This window comes from Lissotriton helveticus, chromosome 2_1 (assembly GCF_964261635.1).
Source record: "Lissotriton helveticus chromosome 2_1, aLisHel1.1, whole genome shotgun sequence".
Classification (NCBI taxonomy): domain Eukaryota; kingdom Metazoa; phylum Chordata; class Amphibia; order Caudata; family Salamandridae; genus Lissotriton; species Lissotriton helveticus.
This window is the reverse complement of record NC_136059.1, coordinates 997,428,861-997,451,922: the sequence shown is the minus strand read 5'-3', so window position 1 is coordinate 997,451,922 and position 23,062 is coordinate 997,428,861. Positions and strand designations below refer to the sequence as shown.

At 43.2% G+C, this 23,062-nt stretch overlaps 1 protein-coding gene across 2 annotated transcripts in view; it reads right to left on the bottom strand.

Annotated features, from left to right (window-relative positions):
- GDA (guanine deaminase) overlaps positions 1 to 23,062 on the bottom strand; it is a 408,106-nt gene that overhangs the window by 287,156 nt on the left and 97,888 nt on the right. For both annotated transcript variants that reach the window (XM_078675759.1, XM_078675760.1), the window contains 2 exons: positions 16,415 to 16,502; positions 2,209 to 2,314 (listed from right to left, as the gene is read on the bottom strand). In XM_078675759.1, the coding sequence (XP_078531885.1) occupies positions 2,209 to 2,314; positions 16,415 to 16,502 (194 nt within the window). The remainder of the gene's footprint in view (positions 1 to 2,208; positions 2,315 to 16,414; positions 16,503 to 23,062) is intronic.

Sequence of the window (23,062 nt, the reverse complement as noted above, 5' to 3'; positions counted from 1 at the left end):
AGGGTGATATTTCGTTTTTTCATATTTTTTCAACAATATTTTTGTATCTCAATATTTCTATAGTCAATATTCTGTCAGCAGCCTTTGAACACATATATTGGTGCTTCACCTCCCAATCACACCAGTCCAAAACACATTATCTAGCTCCATATCTAGCACCATATTTTGTGGTGTATATAAATATTAGGTTAAGGATTTTTTTTTTTTTAAAAGTCAACAAACTTCAACTAACAGGAGTTACAAAGTGTTCCAAACAACAACTACATTAGCTAAGGAGTAAAGGGCTTGCAGCCAACCTTACATCTACCCACAACTATGTCAGAGGAGAGGAGACATGAATAGACTAAGGGCTTGGTTATGAGTTTTTCAGTCTTACCGCCATACCGCAGTGGCAGCAGTCTCCCGCCTGCCGTATTACGATGTCACCGCTGGCCCACAAGTGTTTAATGTACACATATATATGACACAAGTGAAAAAATACCTACTACCAATACTTTCTCATGGCTGGAGTCTGGACCTTATGTGCCCAGTCCAATCAATGGATAAATACTGAAAAACTGACTTACCTGATTTTGGCACCAAAGGGCAGTTTCCTTAGGGGCTCAGGATGCTGCTGTGAAGGTATGCCCTGGAGGAAGGGATCCACATTGGAGAGTGAAGGAAAGAAAAGGAAATCGATGAGTATGCACCCAAATCCTTTGATTTCGCCAACTCAAAGAAGGCGGTCTGCCAAAGATGGTCGGTTCAACGGAAAGCCAACTTGTAATTCGGACAGCAGTGAACTTGTCTGTACCACCTTCTGACAGCTGCTTTCCCCACCGAGGTGGTCGGTGAATGGCTGGCTGTGGTGCCTGTGCTCCAGCGTTCCTTTGTTCTGCAAACCGCAAACATCGTAATATGGATGCCAGACCGGTGACTGTGTGCCGGGGTTTCTGACACAGTTTAAAAGCCGGTTCCCTTACCGCCAAACCCATAATCAGGCCCTAACTCCATTAAGTGAAATTTAAGGCAGAAGTGCTCGATGTAAAAGAGCAGAGCTTACATGAAGTATAGCCAGGTTGGATCATTGGATCAATAGAGACTTATTGCAGGTTAAGCACACTAGAACTGGGCTACAATAATTAAATCTTCACGGACAGGTGAAGTGTAATGGGCTGAACGTCGACGGTGGAGTAACAACTCTAGATGCAGCTTGTAACTAGGATGAGGGCACATGCACCAGTCGCCTGACCAGTAACACCTGTTTAGGGACTGTGTGTATGAATGTGTGAGCGACAGCACTCTAGGATAGGGGGTTGTTCTGTGTCTTTGTGAGCACCACATTCCTCAAAAAGAAAGAAAGCTCAATAAATCGAAGTGGGAAAAACAAAACAAAAAAATAACAGAACGCCATTGTAAGACTATTAGAGTTAGAGACAATCAGCAACAGTGAAGGAATCCAAACGAACAAGATTGGCTGAAATAGGACCTCTTTTCTTGTGTTCATAGTTCATCCTGATCGTGAGTCAGGGCACAAACACTAATGCAAATGGGTCCAGGATTGTTTATGAAATGTACAGTAGGAAGGTGCTTGGAGAATCAGCCCACTTTGTTCATGCCTCTTGAGAATTCTTGGCTATTGAAGAAAAGTTCAAACAGTGCCTAAGAGAATTGCTGGAGTCAAGTTGCGCAAATTGCAATGCTTGCTTTCCATTGGCTGTATTGCTTAACTCTCCGAAAGACACCCTTTTGAGGGATAGAGTCACCTCAACAATAAGATGGTTCCTTTCCAATGAGTGGTTCTAAGTCACAACATAGACATACTGTCAGAAGCTTGACTTTTCTATGATGGCGCTTAGACCCCACGGTAGAGAAACTGAGACAGTGCTAGAGAGACACAGAGAACAAAAGAGTGTAGGGGTATTCTCTGCCTCAAGGTATAAAAGACATTATATTGTTGATAGTTACTTTTCTTGTAAACGACATGGGTAAACAGTACAGTACATAATGCAAAGTCATCTCATCATTTCCATGCGCCAAATGGGAAAAGATTCCGGAAACAGAACTGCCAAGATTCTGCACAAAACCACTTCTTCCCAACCAACAACACATTTCAGAATCTCCTCATGTACAGTAATCAGCTCAGCCATGCGTTTTTGCAACAGATAGATCATATTTGGGTACTATCATTTCTAAATAGAATATTCTCAGTGGCATCCAGCATGTTACCTTGTTGTTTCTGCAAGGCATGTGCTGGTGTCCTCTTTGTATTCTGGATATATTTCATTTTTATCCATGCAAACCTTGCCAACAAGCGCCCGTTGTCCAAAGCGATCTGTGAAAAGTGTAGAAGAAAATCCAGAAGATTTACTGCTTTGACTTGGATTCTCCTCTGCTTAGTCACCAGTACACGTGGGTTTCAGAACAAGAGTGAAGTTCTTGTGCTCATAGTACCAGAGGGAGTCAGTGATGAAGACGGGAGAGAATGTGGCTTAATGGCTAGGACGATCAACCTCCAATCTGGGGGACCAGGTTCGAGTCGCAACAACGACACTCAACTTCCTGTGATTCTGGGCAAATCGCATTGGGCCATATGTATCAAGCCAAATTGCATTCGCAAATGCCGAAATTCGCAGAATTTCGGCGTTTGTGGATGCAATTTGGCCAAATGGTATGTATTGAGCAAATCTGCGTGCAAAATAAGGAATCGCAAATTGTGTGATTCCTTATTTTGCGATTGCATTTAAGGAATCGCAAATTTTGCAATTCCATAAATGCAATGTAAGAAGCATTTAAAAAATGCAAATTGGCCTTAAGGAATTGCAAATTACCACCAACTTGAAGTTGGTGGTAATTTGCGAATTCCTTGAAAAATGCACTTTTTTGCATTTTTCAAAGTGCACTGTGAAGCACATACATGCCCTTAGGGCATGTATGTGCACCCATGCTAATTTTAGGGGTGCAACAGGGTGTCTTTTGGACACCCCTGCACCCTTGAAATTATTCTCAATTTGCGATTCTCAAATTGCGAATCGCAAATTGAGAATAACTTCCTATTCATTCCTATGGACCTCCTGGCCCATAGAAATGAATGGGAAAGTATTCCTTAATTGCGATTCGCAATTTGCTAATCGCAATTATGGAACTTTAAAGAAATCGCAAAAAAATGCGATTTTCTACATACATACCAATTTGCAAATCTCAAATAGCGATTTCTAAAAAATCGCTATTTGAGATTCGCAAATGGGTACCTTCATACATATGGCCCTTAATCTCCCTGTGCCTAACAATAATGAATGTGTCCTTGTGTAACGCAACTGGTGCTCATGTAAAGCGCTCTGATACCTTTGGGTCAAGGTCGCACTATATAAAAGTCCCCCCAAAAATCTATATGTCCCCGCCTAAATGTCGTCTGTGAAACGTCCTGCATTTCTACTATGGAGAATTCAGAGTGAGGTTTCATGTGTTAAGTCATGATTGACTTAACACATGAGCTTTTTTACTAGTCATGCTGGCAAGTACAGTGAAAGTCGCACTTGTTTGGTTATTTGGCATGGTTACGAATTAACGGAATTGTCCAAAGTACCCCATTTGTTTGACCAATGTGCATGACAAACTTCTGTTCTATTATGATGCGAGGGATCATGAGATACATGTTATGATGTTTTATTTTTCTTGGGAAACCCCATACTTGGAAAAAAGGTCGCTTTCTGCTTGGATCTGAACAGTCATCTATTGGGGAGCATAATATCTATCTGCAAACAAGTAATAGTTTCGACCCACATGTGCAAATCATGAGAACAACTTTAGTCTTCTTTGTAGCTCAGTTCCAAATACCACGGCAATTTAGACATTTTTAACATAAACCGTAATGCTACAAAGTTCCAAATTTCCGTGATATCATTTTTTAACTTTTTCCCGAGGTCACACACAATTGATGCATTCTTGTCACCACTGTTTTTAAAGTGAGTCTTCTAGGATCAGGTTCAAATGTGATGTTTTTAACCTGAAGTCAGAATTGCCCAGATGTTCCCTATGCAGCTAGGAACATACCAAGATTAAGTTAGGCCAAGTAACAGTCACTCCTAATTATACTCACCTTAGAAGTACATGCCACTGGTAAATGTTTTATAACATTTGACATACTTAAAGATTGGAAGTTATTCACATGGCATTGACAAATGTATGTATCATGCTTCCTTTTCTGAGAAATGTGATTGCCCGCTCTTATCCACCAGATTACAAGAAAGGCATCTATCTTCCTATAGGGCCTCCCAAACACTTTTTAAGTGAAGAGGCATTTCTTATTTATTATCCTTGAACAGTCCATCTGGAGACCCTTCCTTCTTAGATAAGGTATTGGCACACTCCTATTGCTGCTTTGGATTGTCCCTGTGTATCACGGTGCGTCCCGCGCTCATGAAACATGTACCTCAGCTTCTAAAATCCTTCACTTACTATTCGAAATCTTCTATGGCTTTTCATTTTAGACCCGTACAGAGTTTTTGATTTCTAAGTTTATTTTAATTTGGGCATTTTTATCATCGTAATTTAGAAGGCATTCCATTACTGTAGCTTCCATGTGCTGCTGACAGGCGGGGGCACGGGTATAAGTAGCCCTCACTAAGCACTAGAGGCCACAGAATGGAAGCCAGGAGAATTATTGAGCAGTTACAGTAATGTGCTACTAAATTCAAAATAAGGCCATGGGCTACAAGGAATTCAACTTTTGATTACAGGGCTATTTTGTAAAACAGAAAGTTATCTGCATATTTAGTAGTTCCTTCTGCAGAGCATTTGAGCCAGAGCCTTTCGTCACTACTCCCTGTCGTGCAGTCATCTTCGATCTTTATGTAACTGCTGCCCGAGGACACTAACAGTGTAGCCGGTGGTGGTAAGTTGAGCAGTTTAGTATATGATCTTTAAAATGCCCTTACTAGCATAACATGTCATTTTGAGTCCACTCGTTTTATGTGTGTGGGGAACAAACTGGAAGCCATAGAACATGCATTTAGGAAGGTTTTGAGTATGTATATGTTCCTAATGAAGGCCTCAAGATAAGCCCAAGCTCACACTTCTTTTTGTCTTGTTTATCGTTCTGAGGCTGACTGAAATTTTTAAAGGGAATGAATGTTAGTGTGCCCCTATTGTAACCATAAACTCACTCTCCTACCTAATATCAGGAGCTCAGTGCATGCACGTACAATAGGTCTCGCCTCTAGAGTACCTGAAACTATGCAGCCTCACATGTAAACCAAAAGTTGTCCATCTCACTGAAGAGAGTGGAACAGTGCAGTGGGCAGCTCCCATTGTAGACAGCTGGCACAAAGTAGTATGAGTAAGTAAGACACAGCAAGCAGTTGTGTCACATTAAGTTTGACATCCAAAGCTTACAAGGTCAAAAACCCTTTACAGTAACATATAACTTCATGGGGTTCCTTAGCCAAGTACACGTCTACCTGCTGATAACCCTACAGTACATGAACTCGTTTCTTCAAGATCCAATGTTGCATTTGATATTATTTTCACACTCAGCAGGTGAAGATTTGATATCTCCATTTCTTCAAGAGGAATCAATGTGAAAGACATTGGGCCATATGTATCAAGCCTTTTTACCGTTTGCAGATGGGCAGATTCTCAGAATCGGGCCGTTTGCGAATTGGAAAAAGCCTTTTGGGATGTATCATCCCAAAAGGCCATTGCAAAATAGAGAATTGCAAAATTTGTGATTCTCTATTTTGCAAATGCAATTCAGGAATTGCAAATTGCGATTCCTTAAATGCAATTCTGAAAGCACCAGAAATTTACTATTCGGCCTTAAGGAATTGCAAATTACCACCAACTTCAAGTTGGTGGTAATTTGCGATTTTCTTTAAAAAAACACTCTTTTAATTTTTTTAAAGTGCCATATGTTGTACACATGCGTATTTCAGGGGTGCAACGGGGTTCCTTTTGGCAACCTTGAAATTGCATTCTCAATTTGCGATTCTCTAACTGGTAATCGCAAATTAAGAATGTCTTCCTATTCATTCCTATGGGCCTCCTAGCTCATAGGAATGATTTGGAAGGCATTCCTTATTTGCGAATTTCAATTTGCAAATAATGAATATGTAGGATTCGCAAAAAAATTTTGCAAATCCTACATACATTGCATTTTGCGATTCTCTAAATTCGATTTGCTAAAAATCTTAATTTGAGAATCGCAAAACTCTTTTTTGATACATATGGCTCGTTGTTTCCTTATCTTTGAGGTTGCCAGTTTGTAATAAAGTTCTTTAGATATTAAAATGTTTATGATTATTGTTGAAACAACATCATTATTTGATTTGTCTCCTGTATAAAAGACGCTTTTCTCGCCAGTGCTCTACCTAATCCAGTTACCTCAAAGTCCTGCCATTTACTTTAATTTGCCCATCTACGGAGAGAACTGGAGCTTTTGGGAGTGAGGGTTCAGGCTTCTGATTTGCTAATGACTGGTCATGAGCCTGATACTACACTTAAAACGTAAGGCCTCCTGCCCTAGCTCCCTAAGATGCCTTGTCTTGGGTGAGTGAGTTTCTGGTTTGTTGTTTCTAGTGGCTTTGGAAATTAAACAAAATGTCTTCTGGATCTGAGTTAGCTCTCGAACATCTGCCAGGAATAACTGCATTGAATCCTTTGCACATTTCAGAAACTTGTAGTTTGTGAAATACACCTCTATCAGGAAGGAACATGATCAAATCCTTCACAGTATCTTTGGAAAACGTATGAACATTTTTATGGACAGAACACCCTGATTGATCCTGCTGACTGAGAAGTAGGATTAGAAGCTTATTTTGCCTTTCCAGTCATGGAAATTGTGACATTTTCATCTATGATTTCCCAATGTCCTTTGCAAGTTGACTCCAAGTAGCATACAAAAGACTATCAGATCCACACAGAACTGATTACCTGGTCAAAGTACATCAGAATTTTTTGGATACTAGTGAAAGTCATCAAAAGAAGGGAGATGGGTTGGATTTACCTTCTCATCTGTCACCTGAGTGGTTGTCCAGACAAAGGTAGATTTAAACAATGTTTAAGTTAGACATTTGGCACCGAAAACTAAGGACCAGATTTATCAGGGGCTTGAATTGCTCAAGGTGACGCAAGGCAATGCAAGCCCGTAATCCAATCGGCTGACTATCAAGGCCTGCTTGGAGAGTTTCCCTTGTGTGGGGAGGTAGCCATTAAAATGCCTTTCTGAGCATTCACACGGTTCTGAAACAGGCTCCGCATAGGGGCTCAACCTGCTCTTTCTTCGAGAGGTTATCATATATCAGGATGCCTGGTTTTTAACAACCTTTTTCCGTTGCAGGAAGCACCCAGTTCAGGCAGCCACCAATCATCTGTCCAGTAGGAAAAGCCATTGCCTAGCAGTAAAATCACGGTTTTTCCACTGTTTAGCGGCAGGCAGTTTTGAGACATCCAGGAGGCAATTTTCCCCATCCAGTCTCCAAATGTAGTTTTTGCGAGTTGGAGGTTAGGACTCATTGATATGTACAACTGTGTGTCATCTGCATATGAGATGATCTCCAGCCTGCAGAATCTTACAACTCTGGCCAAGTGGGCGATGCGTATATTAAAAAGTGTGGGGCTCAAGGATGAGCCCTGAGGTACCCCCATGTCTACCGACATGACACGTGATTTAAATAGCCCTAAGTTTACCATCTGTGTACAACCGTTAAGGAAGCTATGTAGCCACCCCAATGTTTTGCCAGTGACACCAATCTGAGATAGCCTCTGGACCATGATCGAGTGTGAGGTGGTGTCAAAGGTGGTGGACAGATCAAGTGGTACTAGCATGGCTGGGTAGCCATCATCAAGGGAGAGTCTAATGTAATCTAAGACCACTATTAGAGCTTATTCTGTACAATAAGATGCTCTGAAGCCGGACTGAGCAATATCTAGGATGATATTTGAGTCTAAATAGCTTGTTAGTTGTTGATTCACTAGATATTCTAGATTTTTGATGAGATATGGAAGAAGCGAAATGGGCCTGTATTTAGTGGGCTTTAGTGGATCTGCAATAGAGTTTTTGAGTACTGGCATCATCTGTCCAGTTATCCAGGCCTGAGGTACAGTCAAAGAAAGACTGAACAATTAAGCGATATCTGGAAGCAAGGTGTTAGCTAGGGACATCGTTATATGAAGGTTCGAAAGAGATCCTGATTTATTTCTGCTCATAGCTTTCAGCACAAGTTCTGAGGTGATGGGTTTAAAGTATTCCAGGGCACATGGGAGGTGAGGGGTGGGGGTAATGACAGCGGGGAAGAGAGGAAGGGAGGACAGAGGGAAAGATTCTTGTATATGGCAGCGATTCTTTCTTCAAAGTGGTCTGCTAGTGTACTGCAGAGCTCCTGTAAGGCCTGTACTGGTGAGGTGCAGGCTGTGGGCTTCATAATCTCATTCAGAACTTTAAATAGTTCTTTAGAAGAGTTCGCTTGAGATGTCAATTCTGTTAATGAGGTGTAGTTTAATGGCAGCATGTGAGTTTCTTTTGATAGGAATTTAAGACTGATTTGTAGGAGGTTCGGTCATGGAGAGAATTTGAGATGCGCCATCATCTTTCCAATTTCCTGCAGGCGGCTTTTTCTTGTTTCAATTATTTTGAGAACCAAGTGTGCCCCTCAGCACCCAAATGACTCATAAAATGGAGTCGCTCTGTATCAGAGCGAGCTCCCCCAATGCTCCTTGATTTCCCAGAGATGGACGGGATAAGCGGGTTACTGGTTGGACTCTTGGGGGCTGTCTAAAATCAATTGGGGCTTCCCTGTTAACTTTGACTGTCCCCCAGTTCTCACATGTAGTCATCCCAACAGCCTTTGTCGCTGTTCTTGAGGATATTCCACATGTGCTGAGACCCCTGATAAGTGCCACAAGTGAGTCCAACCTATCGAGGACTTCATCAATAAGAACTGATACTTTACTTTCCAAGCTTACCAGTTTATTAGTTAGTTCCAATGCTGGATGTGGGTTTTCTACCACAGACAAAGCGGTCCCCTCCTGCACTAGATGGGTGTCCTGGGCAGATTTACCTTTCCTGCGTTGAGAGTGTTTCTTTTTTTGCCAGGGGTGAAAAGTAATGTCAGTCTGATGTTGAAAGACCGCCAGACCCTGTCTATGAGGGGGATATTTGTTCATAACCACCCGCTACACATGATTTTTTTTCCCTTTTGGCTAGGCAATCGTGCAGGGATCTGAGTTTGTGAATTGTCAGACTGGGGGAGGTGGCCTCATTACTAGAGGCCATTCCTAGATGCAGGATTCAGGACAGAACTTAACCGTTCCTCAACTGTGCTGGTTTCCTGATCTATTGCCCTCCATAGCATTGGTAAGATAGGACACTATACCCCTGGTAAAAGGTTAGCCTTTCAGGATGTAGACTTTCTCTAGGCCACAATAGCAATGCTGATGGTAATTACAGAAATCAGTGAAATCAAAAGATTTTGCAAAAGTTCAAACCTGGATGGAATAAGATCTCATCCTCCCCCAGTTTCTGACGGGTGCAGACAGGCCTCGTCTTGGCCCAGTATACGTCCCATGCCCATGTGTCCTGTCGTGCTTAAGAGCGCCTGAGTATTGCTGACCCCTCCTCCTGGGCTCATACAGGGTCCTGGGACATGGAGTCCCTCAGTAATGGCAGTAAAAAGAGCAGCAAGTGGCAAAGCAAAGTCAAACACAGTTGTTACATCTTCGTCTATGGAGCCCAAGGTAGCCTGCTTCGTTGTCAGCCACTGCAAGACAACTCACAGCACCAAATATCAGGCAATGTCAATGTTGGTCGAACAGGTGATGCACACCCTGAAGGTGAACATCTTCTTCTACTTTGTTGGTTATAGTGTCGTCTTTGCTCAAGTGGATCATAGGCAGCTGTGGACAAAGCTGACAACACTTCTTTGCATTAAGCCTGCTATAGAGAAGGCCATAACTCTGTGGAGGGACATGGATGTAGGTTAAGCTTAGACAGGGACCCTACAACATTACAATACAATATATATATGTCTACACAGTACCGGGTTAAGATTAAAAGAAAACTAGCAGCAAGGTCCTTCTCAGTTAAATTAACACACATATTCGAGGAACGCTTAATAAATAACAGTTCATTAAATTTAAAATAATACTATACAACAATAAAAACAAGGCACCAGGAAACACTAGGATCAGGCCAATTCCTATTGTCATTATTCTAGTTTAAATTGCAGTATAAATCTAAATCAAATTCGATTGCATGCACCACTTGATAGTGATGTTATCAGTTCAGTTGCATTTATAATTACATATTGCACACACGTTCCAATAGGGATTACATATATACAATTAGTTCAGGTACAGTAGGGTACAGTTTAGAGTGCATTTCAGCTGCTAGACTACAATCATGCCGGCTATCTGCTTACATTTTATAGCCATTTCTCTTCCTAACTATCGCTACTGATAGGAGGAAGCGACTCAAACTGAATACTATTGGGCGTGCAGTATCTCCTTTAAACACTCTTTCGCCATCTTTAATGTGGCGAAGACCCAAGAGTTGGCATATGGGTTTTAACCATTTTTTTCTCGCCTGTAGGTAAGCGGGGCATATAAATAGCACATGGGACTCATCTTTCCTCAGGCCCATTTCACATAATTCACATAAATCAGATCCAATACTACCTCTTGGTCCTTTATTGCAGTGCCACTTCGAAGTCCAAGATTTAATTTGAAGGGCACTATAGCGAAATTTTAAGTATAACGATTTGGCCATAGGTGGGTAGATTTCATCCATAAAGGATTCTAGTTTCATGTCCATTTTTAGTTCAAAGAACCTGAGGGTCAGAGTCCCCAAATTGGGATTTCCCAACATAGAATCTTTGATATATTCCCAATACCTATTCTTTAGCAGTTTCTTAGAATTATTTGTAATCGAATCCGGGTCTGACCAAAAGCTACTTAACCCCAACTTTGTAAACCACTTTTCGATATAGGCCAACCATATTAGACATGTGGAGTTTTTTATTACCATTATCTCTTTTAACGCCTCACTATAGTCCACTAACTCGTCAGTGGACCAAAGACGAACCCAGTATAACAATGGGCGCAATGCAGCGTGGTCATCTGATCGGCGAAAATTAAGATCCCATACAACCGGGGTGAGGGGAGTGGAGGCAGGTACACCTAACAGCTGCCTGATGAATTTGTTTTCCTGAACTAAGAGCGTGCCTTTCGAAACATGTCCCCAAAGTTCTGCACCATAAAGGGAAGCAGATTGTGCTTTGTATTTGAACAAACTGATTGCTGGAGTGACTGATTTATAATAGCTATTTTTGTGTTTCCTTAAAATAGGAGCTTGATTCTGGACTAGTCTGATCTTTGAGGTTTCTAATTGAGATTTCCAAGATATTTTACTATCTAATGTGATACCCAGGTACTTAAAACTTTGGACTTCTTCAATTTTTTCATTGTTTATGGAGAAAGTTTTATTAAAACCTTTATGTGGGTTGATTGTCATGACCTTGGTTTTGGACGAGTTGATTTCAAGCTTCTTGTCCTGACAATACAACCTGAATTTATTAGGAAGGTTCTGGAGTCCTTTGGTGGTTTGGGAAATTAAAATAGTATCATCCGCAAATAAAAATGCCGGAACGGCTTGACCACACAACTTGGGAGAGTCATGCTCGCAGCCCAAGAGGGTGTCAGGGATGTCATTAACATAAAGAGAAAATAAAGTAGGCGCCATAACACATCCTTGCCTAACTCCTTTCACTATATCTATTTTCTCACTCAGCTCCCCATTGGGCCCCCATCTGACTCTTGCAAAATTATTTTCGTGCAGCCTGATCAGTTGTTGGGGAATGTTCCAAGGGACACCCATATCATTTAGCGTTCTCCAAAGTTTCCCCCTAGGAACAAGATCAAAGGCTGATCTTAGGTCGACGAAGGCCACATATATAGTTCCTTATGTTAATATATTTCCATACCAAACATAAAAATCTAAAAACCTGGTCCACTGTACTAATTCTAGGTCTAAAACCAGCCTGGTACTTTGTAAGAATAGAATGGTCCTCGACCCATGCGTTAAGCCTACTAAGGAGTTGGCGGGAAAAGATTTTTTGCAGCACATCGATCAAGCTAATAGGTCGATAATGGGATGGGTTAGACCTATCGCCTTTCTTAAATATGGTCACGATTTCTGCGCCCCTCCAGGTCTCCGGGATTGGGGCCCCTCGAGTTATTTTATTTGTAAGTAGATTAATATAGGGGGCCCAAATAAAATCCTCATGCTTCCAGAGGTCCCCGGGTATTCTATCTGGACCTGGAGCTTTGCCCGATTTCACCGCCTTAATTGCTAAGATGGTCTCCGTTAAGTTAAAGGTTAAAGGATTCTCATATGGAGCTAGCCTAATTTGTTTTATTACATAATCTTCCTCATCTCCCTTACAGGAATAGAGCAAGGAGAATTGTTTAACCCAGGTACTTTCTTCAAGAAATCTGTCTTTTGCCACTGTATCCCCTTTCATACCCCTTGCAATGAGGCTCCAGAAGGAGGTCTGATCATTTAGTTTACAGGCCTCGAGCAAATCCGACCAGACTCTCTCGTCCCATTCCATCTTGGCTAACTGGACAGTTTTTTTATACTGTGTCCTCTTAGCTCTAACAATATCTAATTGGTTTCCTTTCACGGCTTTGACAAGATCTGTTTTGGCTCGTCTACAAGCTTGATTGTACCAAGGATTTTCCTGTAAAGGGGACTGGCGATCAAGGTCCTGCCTTTTTATCGCCTTTGTCAAAGTAATGCCGAGTTCAGTAATTAACAGGCCGTGGGTCTCTATAACGAGGGAACTGTCAATAGCAGCATCAGCGTCAACTAATGGGGTCATATGTTTAACAAAAAGTTGATAGATCTTCCTGACAGTACCCCCATTGCCCAACACCGCGGGCCACTTCAGACACCTGCGATTGTTGGATTCTATAGGTTCTTGTGAGGGTATAGAGTCCATACTATCTTTTGCGCTAGAGGGAGTAAAAAGTGAGTTTTGAGCGGACAAGGAGAGTGGAAAGTGATCACTTTCGGTACGCTTATCCACCTTTATGTCCACTAGCATTGGCCATAAAGCCAAGGAGACTAGGATATAGTCTAGATGGCTTGTACAGTCCCCTCTAGCAAACGTTGGTCGGGTAGGACAGTCAGAGGGAAATCGCCCGTTACATGCACGTAGTCTATATTCTAGTGTCATGCTTAGAATTTGTAGGGCACTTGTTGTGCAGGCTACTTTATGCTCTGCATCAACATAAAAAATGTTGTTAACACTATCCTCGTCCCTATGGACATCTTCCAGACCTAGTATAGGCTCAAAATTCCTATTGAAATCACCACCTATAATTAGCATAGGGTTGTGACCAAGCTCCGAGATAATGTTACATAGCTGCGTTATTACTGATGACTCCTTACAGGAATTATACGGTCTGCTATAAATATTGATCACATAGAGTGCGGGTCCTTTGGTTTTTTTTTAGTTCTATGATCAGTATATCGGGGTTTTTAGAATCTATTTGTTTAAAAGTGACCCCCATTGTGATTCTGGCCCAAATCATCAAGCCCCCAGAAGGTCTACCGCCATGTATGTTGACAGCTGGGATAAAAAAAGACCTATACACAATTTTGTAGTAATTTTCTAGCCCCCAGGTTTCTTGGAATAGAATGAGGTCCCCGCTATCAAGATATTGATGCCAAGTTGGATCAGGCAGATTCTTTTTTATTCCTGCAATGTTCCAGGAGATTAGCCTAACCTCCCTTATTTCATTACTGATCACATGCCCAGAGGCCATAATAGTACTCTCAGGAGCAGCTAGTATTGGTAAATCTGCGTCTGCTGGACAAGCCATTATGGTAGATGGCTATGTAGCCCTAAGAGTATATTGGGTCTCGTCATCTAATATAGGCAAAGATATTTCACTAGCCAGTGGGTTGCCCAGTATCGCTACTAGTTCTTGCGATTCTTGCCCTTGATAGTTGGATGGGTCAGGAACATTGAGGTTGGAAGTTTGACTAACGCTATTCAGCCTTTCTAGATCCTCAAGTACATTACAGTTTCCCATCCTATTTATCTCTTTCGTGGGGATGTCATTTATGGAGGCAGTTCTCTGGGTTATAGAGTCGCATGCTCTGGGGTCATCAAGTGCTATGCTGCATACCATATTGTGGCCATCTGGAGTCAGTCACAGTCATTTAGGCCTGACAATATTCCAAATCTATTTTCTAGGCTTATCCCCCAATCATTTACTGGCGCGCCCGCATCCCATCTGTGTGCCCCTATATTTCACCTGGACCTTGAAGTATTAGGGTGTGCTCCCCCAGATCTATTTCCTAAACTTATCCCCCAATCATTTACTGAAGCACCCGCATCCCATCTATGCGCCCATGCATTCCGCCTAGGCCTCAAAGTATTCGGGTGTGTCACACTTTTCTGCTCACCATAGAAAAATTCAAGGCAAACCTTTTCAAATGTATACTTACTGGATGACGGTTGCATCAATATATTATTTGACGATGCTCACTTACCCGAACCCATGACAAATAGCTTTTTACATATTGTATAAGGGAAGTTTTATATTGTAATGGTTTTAGGGAGCTGGTCTATAAATAAATGGTATTCAGTGGTGAAGTGCCAGGTGCGAGACTTAAGGGGCCATCTTCGTGATTTTAGCAGAATCCCTTTCACAGAATGTTGTCTATTTTAAAAGGCTGGCAATGAATGTACTTCTCCAGTGTTTAAAGACGAGTGTTGCTGCAACATGGAGCGTAAGGCCACACAAGGACTTCGGGTCGACTGCTCTATGGCTTGTATACACTGAGTCTGAATAAGTTGTGGTTGTGCTTCACAACGTCACAACGGTACAAAAGGGGGTGGTGATGGACGGAGCATCTGAACCAATCAAACACTCACAACCAGTCAAAAGATCTGGGTTTGATCCATCACCGTTCTTTAGCCCACTCTGCCACCCCAGTTCAGACATGGCTATATGCAAATCAGTCTGACCCTGTGCCTCATGGGAACAGTCCAGCCCGAACTGCCAAGCCATGCCTTCCCTGGACCGGAAACAAGCTTCCGAGGACCGGTTTCTGGCATTACAGCCGTCTTCAGCCCGGCTTACTTGAATCCAGTGGCAAAGTGAGCAAGGGACTCACGTCTGAGCATACCCTGCCACACTTATGGCGGCCAAAGCGATACAAAAGGGGGTGGTCATAAAGCAGCTTTCTAGGCCAGTCGCCCTCAAAGACATGCCCCGATTAGATTACATTTGCATGTCAGAATCTGGGTACACGAACGTCCCTGAGAACCAATTAAGTTTTGCTAAAAGGGTAAGATGTGCAGCGAGTCATGACACAAACGAAGGACTTTCTCATCACTGCAGTCTCATTCTGAAGAAGCATGTTGGTGCTTGTCTTTTATGCCTGCCAGTTTCGTATCCAAGCTGTACACTGTGTCCCTCATTTCCAAGAGGCATGGGCCGCCCGAGGGTCATTTTTAATGACGATCCAGTGGCGCGGCCTTCTCAATCATATCTGAGGCGAGGCAAAGCCAACCTGTGTAGCTTTGCATGGCCTTAGAGACATGGAGTAAGGCAAAGCAGCGCTTTCCTTACTCTACGTCAGGGAGGCGTTCCGCGCGGACTGGCCGTAGCAGGCACCGGGCAATCCCCCGGGTGGGGGGCTGGTTTGGGCCCCTGGGGGCCTTTTTTGTTACAGGGCCCAAATCGTCCCTGTAACAAAATCGGCCGAAAACCGGCCCTGGCAAAGAGCTCGGTGGCACCCACAAACCCTCTGGAGGGGGGGGGGAGGCTCGAGCACTTTGCCAGGGCTGGTTTTGGTTTCCAGTCCGGCCCTGGAGGCGTTCCATGGGAGTTGCTGTGGTTGTTCCCACTCCACACCCATGGAATTTGACACTGCCCCAGATTTACCACATCACATAAGCCTGAGGCATTGCCAAATACTTACGCCTCCCCAGAGCAGGCGAAATGATGAGAAATGTTTACATTTCTCCTTGTTATTTCCTCATTCCACGTGTGCCTCATTTTGCAGCACACGTAGAATGAGGAAAATGCCTCTTGTGATTGTTTCTGTGCAGGAAGGTGCCTCTTCCTACACACAAACAATCATGCCAACAACACAGGTATCTGCGTTGCCGCTCCACTGTAAATTGTGCGCTGGCTGAAAGGACAGGAATGCACCATATCTTGTAAATACAGTGTATTCCTGCCCTTTCGAATTGGCAAAGGGCAGCGCAGCAAAATGACTTGCGCCGCTACCCTAGGCCAATTCTTTGTAAATGAGGCCCTGAGTGAGCTAGGAGAATGCAAAGATGCACAATTCACAAAGGTATACAGCGTTTGCTCTAATCATCAGCATTGGTGTTGAAAATGAGCTCCATCATCTTACTTGCAATGTCAGCTAGTATCAAGGAAGAGTCTGTGTGGATTGTTGCAAAGTAGCATGCTGTGGTAGTACCATTCTTCAGTGTTCGGCTCTGAAAAAAAGAGAAACATTCAAAGTATGAGGTTTACGTGGGTCAGTTATAAAGTGTGTCAAATATTCTGCCCATGTATTCAGTACATGCCAGCCTTGAAAGAAACAAATGAAACAATGGGCATTCTATAAAAATTAATGCAATCAGTTATCGAAAATTTAAAATCTTGTAATGGAAAGACCAGAGGCAGCAACATAAGATTCCAGTCTCAGGACCGGATTCACAAAGGGCCTTCACCGTTGTGGTGTAGGCCCTGCAGCAGCCACGGCCCGTGGAGGGTGTTGCGGTGGGGCAGAGAGGCGGGGCGGGAGAGGGGCAGGATGGGGGGTGCTAAAAACCGGCATATGGATAATTGGAGGTAAGTAAACAATTTAATTAATAAAACGATTTTCGTTGAAATTCGTTTTATTAATTAAATTGTTTACTTACCTCCAATTATCCATATGCCGGTTTTTAGCACCCCCCCATCCTGCCCCTCCCCCGCCCCGCCTCTCTGTCCCACCGTAACTCCCTCCACGGGCGGTGGCTGCTGCAGGGCCTCCACCACAACGGTGAAGGCCCTTTGTGAATCCGGTTCTGAGACTGCCCCACCACACCTCCCTCCACGGGCCGCGGCTGCCCTGCAGTCCAGGGACAGTATCCACAGTCGGGGCAGAATGTCCGCCATGATCTCAGGGTGGAAATTTCTGCCCTGGTGCCTCTCCACGAGTTCGGAGGCCCTTTGTGAAACAGGTCCTGAGGTCCGAACGATCTTGTATATTCCTCAGTGAAAATACTGGAAACAAACTAAAATCAACACAATTATTTTGCAACCCGGACTAATCTATCTGGTCGTCCCAGTCTATCCCCCAGCCACTTCAACATGTAAACGCATACTGACATTACATTCATACACTGAGAATGCCAACATCTATCTGCAGTGCTTAAATGGGCCGGGTCCTGCCTGTGCTCAGCAAAAAGAAAGTGCTGAGACGGGTCCCTTTCGGGCCCTCCATGTTTGCCCCCACCCTCAGGGTGGAAAAACCTTAACTCTGCTGCAGTACCACCCGTTTCTACCTTTGATGTAACTTCAAAGAGACTCATTATAGTTCTTTCATAGTTTCATCATGTCAGAACTGAAGCATTTTAGATATTGTACACAACAAATCCATAGTTGATGCTTATTAATCTTACACATCTAACAACCATTAACAAAGCCAATAGTCCTGGCTTGTTGTAGGTGTAAAGTTACTTGTTGTATTATATATCTGGATGCAATGACAGAAGCAGCAAAATACCAGTCGGGTGGCACACTATGCTAAGCACAGATTTTTAGCTTATGTGATTTTAAGCCCCGCTCTTAAATACATCATCCACGCTCCTTTGAGTGACCCCCTACCACCCAGTTTTTTCTTTTTTTTTATTTCAAAAGATTTTATTAGAGAATTTTTTTATACACAGTACAGATATAGTGAAGGCAATACTGGTGACGTTATACGCTGTTGGGGTTACAGTAGGCATATCTTTAGCAAAGTTGGTCACACGTACATTTGAGTAGGTAATCACGATCTTGGCGTATGTTGCCATTGGTGGTCTTATGTATTACCCTCAAAGGGAGGAAACGGAAGTGGGAAAAGAGAGAACGGAAAAGAGGACAGGCTGGTTAGCACGTTAGTTAGCCGCCATATTTCCAGAGTTTGCGGTGTGAGGAGGCTGGGAGTGAGGCACCGAGCCCTGTAGCCTGGCTATGGAGGTTTGTGCGAGCTCAGGTAGTTGTCCAAGGAGTGCCACATCTCGCCCTTTGGGGTGGGGTTGGCTAGGTGTTTTGCTGTTATGTTGTCCGCCCCTCTTAGGAAGGTGATCCAATTGAGCCAGCTTTTGAAGGATGCCTTCCGTGTGTCTTTCCAGTTCGCTAGGATAGTTTTAATAGCTGCTGTTAGTAGGAGGTCGATCAGCTCACTATCATTTTTGGACATAATTTCTGGAGCCTTGAAGGCGGTGACTACCCCTAGGAAGTCTGGTTGTAGTGAGTACCCCATTATACTGTTTATGAAGTCCCTTATTTTACCCCAGAATGTCTTGACCTTGGTGCAGTAATAGATAAGGTGTGCTAGGTCTCTTTTTCATCCTGCTCCGCTTAAAACCCTGCCTATCTGGAAGTCATTTCGCCTAATCACCAAACGCCTAGGTAATGTTGAGTCGTCAGTGGGAAGAAATTCATGGAAAAAGGGTGAAGGAGGAGCTCCTCCTCCAAGGTCCCTGCCACAATCACAGCTCCCCCAACAAACACCCCTTCTTCCTTGTAACTGTCACCCACACTTCATGCAACAAAAAAATGTCCCCAGATGTTCTATTTTTCACACAATAGAGTGCTGTATGAAAAACTGCAGAACTGCGTTAAGCTAATGACAAAAGTACCAGATTCACACAATTACCTCATGATATCAGTGGTGTTCACAATAAGAATGTACTGCTTGCCACCTGACTTGCCCTTGGTTTCACTTGGCATAAGGAATTGGCACAAAGCAAGGTCACGCTGCTTTAGTTTAGTGGACTTTGTGACAAAACCTTGTGGCGAATACTTTGCTCTTCCCCAGATACTGTCCCAATGCATGAAATGACATAGAGGTGACACAAAGGGGTTTTAGAGTTATTGGAAGGTTAACAGCGGACACTAAAACTTCAACAGCAGAAAGCTGATTGACTGCCATTTGCACAACTTTGCACCGTAAAAAGTAACATGCATTATGTGGGTGCCCATACAATCATTTGTTGATCTGAGCCTTTGTATTTACCATAACAACAGTCTCATCACGAACACTTGAATAAATACTGGTACTACAACACAGCTGTCAGAAAATGCCAAACTACATAATTCCTAAACTCCATTCAGTAGCAGTAGTTTAGTCGTTCTCCATATCGGGGACGGCTATTTAACTGTCATGAGGGCACGGATGCGGCAGTAGTTTCACTGTGTCTCAGGTATCACTACACTACTTTTTGACTCTGTAGTGTCCTGCTGGAAACATTCTAGTGTTCATCTTCCTGCTGTACCCACTCTGAACACCCACCGATCAGAGGCGTCACCAGTCAGGTGACCCTGCAAATAAAAGGGGCCGGGCGCACGTGCTCAGGGCCAGTTCCAGTACCTAGCACACTGTGACCATGTCCATTATTGGTAGCATGTGGGCCCAGAGCCCACCACACTACAGACTCATGAGGTATTTCTCCTTTTATTGATTTAGGCCGCAGTTTTCATAACATGATTCCCGGTAAAACCCACACTCTCCTCGATCCGCAATGGCTCAGGAGGAGCCGATTGCTGCGGAGGGAGAACTAGCGCTGAACAACTTTGTGGTTCAGGATTGAGCGACATTTTATATAGCAGCGGTCTAGTAAGTCTCCATATTGGAGACAGCTATTTAACTATCATGAGTGTGGCACTTGGTGCGCCAGTGTGCGCAGATGACCAGTCTGTCTGTGCCCAAAGCCTGGATCCCTGGATCTGTCAGGCTAAGAACCGCCCCCCAATGTACTTCAGATAACAACTATGGAGCTCACAACAGTGGTAGAACCCATTTCAAAGCACCTCCTTTGGGTTTAATTATCGCTTCAAAACATGCACATGTGCTATATGCGGGTTCTAGGCCAGCTATTCACCTTCACTCATACAGGTACAGCTTATCCCCATAACCCCCGAAGAGTAGGCACAGGTAGGGTGACCAACTGGCATGGGTGCAAATTCAGGAGGGAGAGTGTAAAACTTCAGGACAAAGGATCAAAATTCAGGACAAAAATTCAGGGCAGGAGGTCAAAATTCAGGACAAAAAATTGGCACAAAACATTCGTTTTACAGACATATCAAAGGAGGTCGCACATTATTATATAAGTAAGTAAATAGACAACTAAAATAAGTACAAGTCAAACTAAGTTTATATTAGGTCCAGACAACCGTGCACTTCACAGTTTTTCAGTATGCGCACAGCTTTGAGTAACTGTGCAGGTCTTTTCGTGGTATTTCATATGATCATAATCTATTTATATGGTTACTGCACTGAATTGTCCTGTCTGATATTTTGTTTACAGTTCATGGGCCTGAGCAGGCATGTTTGGTGAGAGAAGTGGTTGGGAAGATCTGCTCGGATGGACTTTTTTAAATTGGCATCTTATATCGTAATGCCATTGTGAGATGTAAAGCGGCAAGCATAGAATGCATCTAATTGGAGCCTGTAGTGCTGGACTCGAGTGCAGTCCCCCGAGTGGCCAGCTTTGTGTCAGATCGCTTCAGGCATTCCATGTCTGTTCAGCTGGTGATGACTAGCTTAGGGGCTGGTACAGTCCTGAGTGATGGATAAGACCCATAGCGGACTGCTCTTGTGTGAGGGTAAGAGCATTGAGCAGGAAAAGGGAGTTATTAACCAGCCTGCGTGAGCTATAATTGCTTGCAGGCTGCTGAGTGCTATTGTTTTTTGTGGACCAAAACAGTTAAATAGGCGATTACATTACTATATAATGCCCTGGCTAGCCATATATCAGCCCTACTTATTTTGCCTGTATGTGGGTAATAGTTTACTGATTTTCCATAGAGGAGCTTGTCGGCATCAACTGAGTTTGCAATACATTGATCTATGATTTGTGAATTTGTCACAGGATTACTTGGAATCAGAACAAGAATAGGACTTGACAGAGAGGTTTCCCATTCTGCCAACTTCACTTTAATCCATGTTCTTGCAGCTTCGTCTGTTTCTGGGCCTTAGAGGTGGAATTGGAATTCATCTGAACATCAAAAGTCATCAATTTGTGGATTTTCTCCTTGAAATGTATGTATGCTTGTAAACTAAGCGTTAGATTAAGAGTATGGCCGTTGCATGGTGATGGCATTCACATTTCCCCTGTCGCTGAAAAGCCATGCTATAAATAAATAAAACAAAAAAAAATTATATTTGTTTGAATTATGTACTGTATATTTTCTTACTGTAGTTTTCCGTTAAATCATTGAACAATGGAATTAGAGCAAAAATGTTACTATTTGAAAAATATATGATTAGTTGAAACTAATTGGGTGCCGGGAGTTAAAAATATGCACCAACATGAATACCTATTTTAGAAGACTAAGAGGCGGATTCAATCCCGCAACGGAAACATGTATATTGCTATAACTTGCAAAGCGACATAAGGCCCTTTCTGCAATCAAGATTTGTGCTAATGTAAAAATCAATATTAAATAGTACTTTTTTATTGGTATGTTTAAATCTTACTTTTAAATGTACAGTGAAATCGCGGTTCCAGTCCCATGACATTAAGAAGTAATTTGTTGAATAGCCCATTGTATTCATGTTTACTCCAAATTCTTTTAGCTTGCACCTTATATTTATTAAATGATAATATTTTCAGGGACATCAGAAACTGAACTGAATCCTATTTTAAAAGTGGTTATCACTTCTACCCTTTACAAATATCCACCTTGCAGGGGCGACTCGTCCATGAGGGCGTTTGGGCGCCGCCCCCCCTGCTTTCTCACCGTGCGAGAAGGCAAACAAACAAGGTAGTTATTACCATAATAACTAACTACCATTTGTTTCTGCCTTCTCGCACGGCGAGAAAGCAGAAGTTCCTGTGGGCGGTGTTACTCGAGGGCAGGGGGGAGCGGCTTGCCCACTGTTGTTAATACTGTCTGTTTGGGCAGCCTGAGAGGCTGCCCAAACAGACAGTATTAAAACAGTAGGCAAACCACTCACCTTTGCCCTCGAGTAACACCTCCCACTCTCCCTGTCTCTCTGTATGCTGCAGCATACAGAGAGAAATGACGTAGGTAGGGCAGCCGGCCGAGCCAATCACAGCGCTGGCTGCGGTGGAAGGGAGGGAGGCTGCCTGCCGCCTTCTGATGACGAGCCCAACCCAGAGGTCGGAATTCTAATACAGCGATGGCGGGAGTCGGAAGTCTGGAGCCTCAGTCAGGACTTAAGAAAAGCGGGAAGCCATTAACTAAGCCAAGGTAAGTTTGTTAATATTCATTGGCCATTCTTTTCCGGGATAATCTAAGCTCGACAACAATTAGGCAAGTGCTGTTTGGATTCTTAGGGATATAAGTGGTGTTTGCATTCGTTTGCCTAAGCAGCATAGGTTTGTGTCTATACTGTGCTTTGAGTGTTATTCATGAAATGGTGTTTTTTCTAACTGCTTTATAAGCTCTGTTTTTCAGGCTTCACCTTCTGGCCTGAATATTATTAAGGAGTTGAAACCTAGCGATTTCTACCATCTGAAGTGCCCTGGATGTAAATAATGTCTGGCAGTCTGTGATCTGCTAACATCCTTTCTTTCTGCCACGCTCTCAGGTGCAATACATAGGCCTGGTATATCTCTGCTCTCTCCACCCACTTTGTTTTCTATCCCTGGAAGTATGTACAGCTCTTATTAACTCCCCCTGGCACAGTGGCGCATGATCCGTGCTCTTCAAGCATCTCAATTCAAATAATAAACCGTATGAAAGTAGCACACGCGCTCACCAACGGTCCCAACAAAGGCGAATTAACTGCCGCAGGGAAACACAATAAAGCAACAAAGATGTTCAAAGGTGCCAG